The sequence below is a fragment of the Enoplosus armatus genome, chromosome 24 (assembly GCF_043641665.1).
Source record: "Enoplosus armatus isolate fEnoArm2 chromosome 24, fEnoArm2.hap1, whole genome shotgun sequence".
NCBI classification, from domain to species: domain Eukaryota; kingdom Metazoa; phylum Chordata; class Actinopteri; order Centrarchiformes; family Enoplosidae; genus Enoplosus; species Enoplosus armatus.
The window spans coordinates 2,535,417-2,545,533 of NC_092203.1; the positions used below are offsets into that span (position 1 = coordinate 2,535,417).

General features: G+C 41.6%; 1 protein-coding gene across 1 annotated transcript; it reads left to right on the forward strand.

Moving 5' to 3' along the window:
• ptger2a (prostaglandin E receptor 2a (subtype EP2)) lies at positions 1–8,454 on the forward strand. The gene is made up of 2 exons (XM_070930941.1): positions 1–825; positions 8,164–8,454. Exons 1-2 carry the CDS (start codon positions 1–3, stop codon positions 8,452–8,454), a joined length of 1,116 nt encoding a protein of 371 aa, XP_070787042.1.
• The last annotated feature ends 1,663 nt before the right edge of the window (positions 8,455–10,117 follow it).

Sequence of the window (10,117 nt, forward strand, 5' to 3'; positions counted from 1 at the left end):
ATGGAGGATTTAAGTGACCCGTGCCACAGCCAGAACCACATCAACGGCAGCAAGAGCCCGCTGATCAGTGCCATCATGTTCGCCGCAGGCATCTTTGGCAACGTGGCCGCCCTGGTGATCCTGGAAATCCGGCGACGTAGAGACATGAGGACAGGAGACGTGCGGCGGCGTTCATTGTTTCACGTCCTCATCACGTCCCTGGTGGTCACGGACCTGGCAGGGACCTGCCTCATCAGTCCACTGGTGCAGCTGTCGTATTCACACAACACTACCTTGGTGGGGATGTCACCTGGAACTCACAGCGTGTGTGCGTACTTTGGTGTCAGCATGACCTTCTTCAGCCTGGCCACCATGTCGCTTCTCTTCACTATGGCACTAGAGAGATGCTTTGCCATTGGGTACCCTTATGTGTACAGCCGGCATGTCACCAAGAAATGCGCCTATATCACAATCCCGCTGGTGTTTTTGTTATGCACGTTATTCTGTCTACTCCCTTTTGTGGGGTTTGGTAAGTATGTACAATACTGCCCCGGCACATGGTGCTTCATTGACATGAACCCGGAGAACCCGGAGGACCGGGCCTACGCCAACCTGTACGCCTCTGTTATGCTGGTGCTGGTGCTGGCTATTGTGGTGTGCAACGGTTTTGTGGTGTACCAGCTGTTCAGGATGTACCAGCGTCGGAGGAGGAACGGCGGCTCAGTAATGGCGACCACGAGATCCAACAGCGAACGCAGGGCCATGTCCATGGCCGAGGAGGTGGAGCATCTCATCCTGCTGGTCTTCATGACCATCATCTTCATCATCTGCACACTGCCCCTGGTGGTAAGATGACAGCAGATAACACACATGCATGCTTTGCCAATTCTATAAACACACATGTCCAGTTTTTAGGCGAATACAGGTTGACAGCAGCAGTTGACCTTGTTGCATTACTTGTGATTCGAATTCACTCTATAAGGGCTATTGAATGCAACTGACTATGTCAGGGTTAGCTCAATGGGCCAGTTGGTCAATAGAGTCTAGGCAGACATTGATTAAGTTCCATGATGCTGTGAGTGAGCAGGTCACGTGGGACTGGTGTTTTATATAGATGCACAGGGTTCACCGCATTCCTTCGTCTGCTGTTAGCCCCCCAACTGACCATCGCTGCCACCAAAAAATATATCTGTGTTCATTTTCAGCATAAAAGAGCGAGTTGGAATTTGGTTTAAAAAAGGAAAATAATACAAAAATGACTATGACTATGGGCGCTTTCGTCCATATAAAATAGCATCATGCTTAATTAATAACAGTTCTACAAATAACCAATCACAGCACAATACTGACATAACATTAATAAATTACTTGGATTCACACGTTGGGAAAGAGCCAAATAAATTGGGTTCATCTTGTTTTAAATTGAAACTCTTGTATTATTTATCTTGAAATTTGGCCCATTTCTTGCACCCACTAGGTTCTTCTTAGAGAGCGATTAAAGCATAATCAATTTTAAGAACAAATGCATATAAATAATAATAAAGATAAAGAATATGCATGTTTTTGTGTGGACAATATTGACAGGAACGTTTCCTTTTATATACATTTCCTGTAAGACTTTGAACTGAACGCCAACCAGCCATAAAAATATGTCAAACTGTCACCTAGAGCAGATACAATTAGTTATATAGGTCATGCATTCTGATATATACCTGTGTGTAACTGTTAAACTGTTTAGCATGTTGTTGTTTTTTGTGGACATGCAGCTATTCATAAATAATACAATAGACTATGGGCTGTTCTGATGCCAAGCCACAGACAGGAAACACTATCATTCACAGCAAGCCTGAGTCAGCTGCTTATTTCAGTGCCACAGGTATAAATACTACATGTTGAAATATAGATATCATGTGAGTGTCGTGGTAGATCATCTGACTTTAAGTTATTTAAAAATGCATTCATTTAGATTAGATTAGCTTTTTTCCCCCGTTCTCTGGGTATAAAGGAAAATATAAATCACCATTTTACAATTGCAACTGTCAAAAACTGGATAAGGTGCTGTTTCAATGGGTGACAACAATATATGCTTATTCAGGTGTCCAACGGTAATGTCTGCAAATTGCTTGTTTTGCCCGACCAACAGTCCAAAACCCCAAAACAGTAAAGCAACAAATCCTCACATTTGAGAAGCTGCAACCAGAAAGTGTTTTGCATTTTTGTTTGAAAAATACCAAATACCACTACCAAAATGGTTGCAGATTAATTACTAATCACTACGATAAATCTATTAATCATTTCAGCTGTAAAGTCAATATTTATTTATCTATGGTGAAAGATCTGAGTACACACAGGCCTTTAGCTTCTGGTGGTGATCAGACTTGCTGTTGGTTACCATACACTGACCATAGGCCAATCAAATAAAAGATAAACATCATTATTAATTAACTGACACAAGGCTTTGGTGTTGTAATTTCAGTGAACTTTGACATATTTCTATGTATATATATTTTGATTGTCCAGTGAAAACCAGTTTCGTAAGATGAAGGTTGATTTTGGAGACCATGGAGGAGGGACCCAATTCAACCCGTCCAGTGATTAGCCAGTATGCTTTCGCAGTAAGAGCAAGCTGTTTGTAGCCACCGCTGTTCTGAAAGTGTTCAAATGGAAAATCAATAACTTTCCCAGCAGTATACGCGCCAAAGTGCCTTCTGGTGCGCTGCTGCACCTCAGCTGTGGCTTGAAATGCAGAGTCATAACCTTTATCTCGGCAATGATCGCCAAATTCTGCATCACACTTGATGTAATAATAGCATCCACAGCATCACAAACACAGACCACATGAAGACTGAACCACTTTTATGAGCTCTGTGTTCTCACTATACAGAGCCTTCTAGACAGTCTCAGTATGCCAGGGTCAATTGTACTTAAGGACGTATTAACTCAATAATCAAGACAGAAAACGTTTATTTCCACTACCTCCTACTGTGGTGAGGAAAATCAATTTGCCAGACAACTGCTGCCTAAACGGATAAGTGGGCAACGTCCAACATATCCAGGGTGTTTACAGGAAACAGGGAGCAGTATATAGTAAACCTATCATTTGAAAAGCATCACATTATCTGTGTCTTATTTAAATGTACCTCTGTACACTGTGTACCAGGTGTAACTACTGTAGGCAGGTCAAGGACACTGGCATCAGCTTCTGCACTGCCTCATCGGGAGGCTGAATAAATGAATAGATGACTCGTGTACAGTGAGGTTAAACAAGGACGAAGGTAAGAGGAGACTGAAAGAGAGAAATACGAATTAGGCTACAGCAGACCCTCTCTCCTCTCCCGTGGTTTCAGCAGGTCTCAAATCAGCATCAGTACATATCTATCTTCGGTGACACTAATAGTCTTCAAGTCAACATCCAAGTTGTAATTATGACAAGGAAACTCTGATATATCCGGCTTGGCACTTAATAATGTGGATGTGCCTGAAAACCAAACAAATATGGATGACTCACATCAGCCAAAGCCCTCCCAAATATTGCACGTTTTAAAGGACAGATAGCCAACACTAGGACTTGACGAAAAAGTGTGTCTCCTAGCAACACCAACCCTCAAATGTCAGTCAACCGCTGCCCACTGCAATATTCAACTTTGGCGACACTGAAAAGGTCTTTGTCTTTCTCCCCACTGATTACAAGTCAGTACATTGGCCGTTTTATTCATTAGGCTGCGTCTCTGCATCTTCATGTCTGTTGTGTCCAGCTGTTAGGCTGTCTTACCTCGTCTGTATCAGGTATCCAGTGACAGTCACCGGACCTTTCACCACTGCAGGCAGAAGTCATCATAGCATTAATGTCAGCCACATATGATCAATTCCTCTTATAATGAAAATCACACAGCATGTCATACATAGTAGTGAATCACTTACTCCTGGCTGTCACATCCGTCACTCCACTCCACTCCTCTCCTCATATTTCCGCAGAATGGCCACATTAACCTATTGGCAGACATTTCCATTTGTTGCCCTGCAGGGAGATGCAGAAAACCTTTTACCATATTTCATTCAAAGCACACACAAAGTGATTATGCTGAGGGGGATCTGGTCTCCTATTTTAAAGGAACATCTACCCTCAAGTAAAATCTTCTTTCCCATTCCTTTCTTTATGATCCAGATGAAGACAGAAATGTCGTCTCAACTGATAGCAGCCATCTTACATTTTCAGTGTTTAGCTGACGGTCTATCCATAATGAGTTCATAGGACTGCAGTGTCCTCTTCTACAGAAGAGTCTGTAAATTGACAAATTTGCTGTGTTGTGTGTGAGGTGTTGCTTTGAGAAAAGCGTCTCAGTATAGACTTAGATGGCCGCAGAATTTCAAGTCGTAAACCTGTTGCCATTAACAATGTCAACTTCATACATGCAGTGGTGGAATGGAAAGATTAACAGGCGTAGCAACAGTAGTAAGGTTTTAAAGGTGTTTTTGCCTTGTGGTCCACTAAACAATACTGCAAATGCATAATATATTAAGAGCCTTATATAAACACTCACGGGTATCCAGCCAGCAATGTGATTCCACACTCATATATCAGGTCAGGATATCACACACACACACACACACACACACACACACAGAGCGGCGAGATGATATTACTTTTTTCTGCCGATATGAAACTGTGGGGTGATGATATGTTTGTGTGCGTGCGATGTCTCTCCAGTTATCTGTGATTGCATTAAAAATTGAAAAGGCCAGATAGCCTTTTGGCACAGAAACACAGTAAGCGGCACAGTAAGAAAGGAAAATATCAATACAAAATATAATTATGGATGTTGAATAGAGCAGTTGTTAGTTCCAAACACATTGATTTAGGGGACATTTTTCTTTTTATGGCGTTAACGAAACTGGATTTCATCCCATGACACTACAACAACATGGCATGCATTTTTGGTAAAGAAGTGAACAGAACACTCCATACATTAAACTCAATAAACTGTTCAAGTTAAACCTCATAGCTTCATACACCAACTCTGAAATTAGATATATTGGATAGTTTCTCACATTGAGGACCGAATAAAGAAAAAAAAGCCAGAAGCAGAGATTCAAATATTACCACCTCTAGTATTTGCTCAGCACACAGATGAGCAATTTCCTATTTTGTTCTTGAAAATGAAACTCAAACAGAGGACAGTGTTTGGTTCTCAGGGCATCAACCCATGACAGACGTTTCACATTAACACTTTTATTACGCTTCCTGTTGGGGCTGAGAGAGGAGACGAAAACGGGCTCGCAGTGTGAGTTGGATTTCACGACTGAGCCTGGATAAACAATAAAACTATCTGCCTCCGCATGCGCACGCATGTACCACTCTGTTTTTGTCCGGCACACATGGCGAAGCCTGTCACTAATCACAGTAATGATTTCATGTGGTTTTATTTAAAACAAAAAAAAACGACATTGGGATTTGCATGGAGCTGGAAAAAAACCACACCACACTTCGTTCATCTTTCATTCCAAAGTTGTTTGATTCCTAAGAGCTTTTACATTTGTGTTTTGTTGTTGTAGTGATATAACCTTTTCCTCATTGAGTTATGTAGTCTCAGAGTCTCAGAGAAAAGCAAGAGAAAATTGTGGGTGGAAGGCAGCGATGACGATGGAAAGTGAAAGAGAGAAGCAGTGCTGTCAGTGAATAGATTGACTTCACAACCTGTTGTAAGGTCACTTTTCCCTTCACATTTAAACTCATATTGTTCCTCTCTGACCCCCAGAGAGACCAGCTGCAACAATTTCTAAACCTGTGAACTCGTCATAGCTTCCATGGATTGTATTAATGTGCTGGTTCCCAACCTTGTAGGCCATCAGTCCTGGGAGTTTTACTGCTTTTCATTTCAGCCAATTGCGGCAGTGGCTGATGTCGCTGACATATTCGAACCACAGAGGAGGAACTCATGAGTTAAATCAGCTCCTCCGTCTTGGCCTCAGTGGTGCTAATAAAGACGGCTGGATTCAAAAGCTGTTTCCATTTTAAAAGGTCAAAGGCTTTATTAATACAGCAATTATCAATCAGAGTTGCCGAAGAACACACGCCACAACAATGTGTGTGTGAAATATAGAGAGGTGGAATGTTGATCTTCCCTAATTTGATTAGAAGAAGGTTAAAGGTTGTACATTTTTATCATTTCACAAGACAGGACATTCTATTATCCTGGCTTATTAAGACAAAATCCAGTAACCACATTTGGTCAGAATTGAGGTAAGACCAGAATCTGACTTTCTGACTGATCTGTTATACCATATACAATAAAAAGATGCCATAGAAATGTATATTTTAGTGAAAACAGCATTCAAAATATGCAGTAATTACAAAACTGAGCTAAAAACCAAACCACAGAAACTGCACTCTGGATAAGAGAGCTATGTCAAGTTAAAGCTAGCTGATAAGATAGCCGTAGCTAGCCTTAGCTAAAGATACATTTGCTTACTTTTTTCCCTAGCTGTTATCTCAAATTATAGAATTTAAGTTCTGACAAACAAACATCTTGATAATTTAGTTACTTATCCGACATAAATGAGTCAGTAGCGAAATCCAGTCGTTATTGGGAAACAGCTAACTAGCTAAACAGCTACACTAGCCCTACTACAACCCTGATAGCATAGAAATACTGGGCCAGATCCGAATCTGAATCTATTATATGACCCGGCCCGGATTTGGCAGACAGATCTGTGCCAGCCTCCAAATGCACTACGGCCCTCCCTGAAGGTAACTAGCAGTAACGGCCATCATGCCTTCTGACGCTAGTGGAATTCATGCAAAAAAATCGTTTTTTGAACCCCCAAGACTTCTACTTCACCTGGCTGTAAATTATTAGAGGTCCAAACGTGGAAGCTCCTCTCAATTTCATGTCAAGAGAAAAAAAAAAAAAAAGATTTGTTTTACATGTCAAATTATGTAAAAAAGTGCTCAACATTTCCATTAATGCATGAATATACTGCGCAGATTCTTTTGATTATGTGTGTAAACTCACTCAGCTGGATGTCAGCATGGGAATCTCAGTTTGGTCCGGACTCAGCAACATCTGCCTCTCCGAAAACCACAAAATACACATGTTCACATGCTCAGTGATTCATAGGCAGCCTTGTGTTTGCCTCGGCAGTTGGACTCAAACGCAAACAAAATGATGCTGCGAGTAATTCAAATATCCTCCTTGAATTGGGACATCACTCCAGTCTCTGCAAACATCCTGTGTATGCTGGGATGAGTGACAGTGCTGGTAAGTGATGAGGTCTATCTGTACTTAAGCTATGCTAGCAGCCTGGCTCTGGGGATGGCAATGTCGGTTGGTCCGGACTGAAATATCTCAACGACTACTGGATGGATTGCCATGAAATTTGGTTGAGCCATTCCTAGTGAGCTGAAGATGAATACTGCAGACTTTGGTGATCCCCTTACTTTTCACCTAGCACCACCAACAGGTCACACTTATTTCGGTTTATGACTTGCAAAACTAATGACAATGACGGGTAACGGTGCAGGACAAAAACAGTTTATAAAGGAAAAGAACAGGTTGTCCTCACACTAAGATTTGCAAGCAAAGTTGCATGTTTCAACCTACGAGGTACTTCTCAGGCAAATAAAAACTAAACTAGCTACATCTCCATCAGCCTCAGCTTTCTTTAGTGCTAATTAGCAAATGTTAGCACGCTAAACTAAGATGGTAAACATGGTAAACACTATACCTGCTAAACATCAGCATGTTAGCATTGTCATTGAAAGCATGTTAGCATGCTGACATTAGCATTAGCCTCACACAATGTCGACATAGGGCACGTAGCGAAAGCAGCACATTAGCAGTGTAGCAGTGTGGGGTGGATTACTGTATTGCTGAACTGGCAGGATCAAAAACAAAGAAAGGGTCACTGGTTTCAGAGATGTGATATTTAAACAGAGAGTGATTTCATTTTCTATTGCTCATGTCTCATATCAGGCTGTCCCACTGCTCCCATAAACTGGTCCCAGTCTCCATCTGTTACTGCTGCTATAAAGGGTTTAGTGTGGGACTTAAAGGATGTTAGCTGGGATGTGGCTGTCTGTGTGTGCCTGTCATGCATGGTGTTTGCAGTTGGCAGCTAATTTAACACGCAATCTCTCTTTTGCATCTCCCCGCCTCTTCTTTCCTCTCTCTGTCCATCTCTCAGATCCGGGTGTACATCAACTCCTTCAAGACTCGCCAGGAGTCTCACCGTCTGGACCTGATCGCCCTCCGCTTCATCTCCGTTAACTCCATCATCGACCCCTGGGTCTTCATCCTCCTCTCGCCCAGCGTGCTGCACTTTTTCTGGTCCTCGGTCTGCCGGGCCCCCCTGGGAACCTCCAGAGGTTCCATGTTTAAATCATCGCTGGCCAAAGAGAATTCTCCAGCTATCCTAGAACTGTCTCGCCCGACGTTGGAGTACACCGAGCACTTTCACTCTGTGGAAACTCTATGACCACAACAGTACTTAATTATTTGATATTTATATTTATACAACACAGGATGGCATAGTGTGTTGCCCTGGGGGATCACATGAAGCAGAGGGGTTTCGTGGGCCTCTCCCATGTGGTTGGAGTGTCTTATCTATTTTATGGGTGTTTCCATTAGATAATGGCCCTTACTGTCTGACTGATACAGGGCGTTTCCATCCACTAGCATTTGAGCTAAGTTTATGCGTGTTGAATGCATACTGACTTCTTTATATTTTAAGTGTAAAAGCTCAACATTTTGCTGCTTGTGTTTTATTTTATACTCGAGGCTGCTGACGGGAGCTAGAAAAAGAAAGACTTCATTCAGGTTCTGTGATCATCTGGAACAGACAAACTGCTTTTGTCTACACTGCATTAAGACGAAGATGTTTGGTTGGAGAACCTTGTGCAAGGAGATGTGACAGAATGCAACGTGCTAAAGACATTCATCTATCAATGTGTAGAGGAAATGGGATTAGCCTTCGATTCAGGAAAAATAGTGAAGGAAGAGCGACCGCACCGATGACTTATGGACTTGCTGTACATGTCTTCTCTGATTCAAATGCTGCTATCCAAACAGTTGCTGCTGGGCCTGGGAATAGGCATGAACCATTTTCACCTGGCGAGTTCATATCAGGTTAAGTAAACAGAAACCAAGATAAACATAATGGCATGCCTTCAAAAAGTAAGCACTTTGGGATCAATTGGGACCGTGATGCTTGTGTAAGAAGATAGTTTGCTGGGATACATGTTTAATGTTATATTACCAGAGTCAAAGATATAATCTGTCTGACGCACACCTAGACATGTTCATACTAGTGCAAATGAGACCTCAAATATTTGACATTAAATATTTTGGGGCGTGACTTTCTCTTTTGAACAGCAGTCATTGGTCATCATCTTGAGAACGTTATCTTGTCACCTCTGAGCTTCTTAACCCCCGACTTTAACCCGTGGTCTGCTTTGGTAACCTTTCCCCTCACACTCCTACCAGATTCCTGCTGCAAAGGTCAGAAGACCAAAAGCAGTGAGAGACTTTCTGGTAAACAAGATGGTCAAAACTTCACTCAGGGTGTGGGGCGGGAGAGAGTGATGAACACAGAAAGGTTGATAATACTTCATTTCTATGTACATGTACAGTATGTAGCATATAATATTATATAATAACAATATTTCATAATTTCAGTAAGTCATTCATATGAGACTGCAGTTACCTTTTGACTTGAAAACTTCTGCTTCTTATATAATTAAGTAACGGCAGAGAGGAAATACTCTCACATAATCTGTTTTATGATATACTGAAAAAAAAATGAATGCACACAATTGTAGCAAACGATGGTACTTTTTAAAGAGCAAGCTACCTCCTTTCATGACAAAATAACACTTTCACAGATGAGGGTCACTATATGTTAATCCACGGGGGAACCCACACATAAAAACACTGTCAGGAACTCCACAGGGTTCCTTTAACAGTTTGGTTGTAGTGGAATTATCAACACTGTTTAAAATACGTCTTAATCATTTGATAAGCTAATTATCTCATTTGCAAAAATGTAATATTTATTCAGCATACAATCTGAAATGTATTGAGCCTGTAAATTGAATGTTACCCTTTAAAAAGTACCATGTTTTGTTTTCAATTTGTGCCAT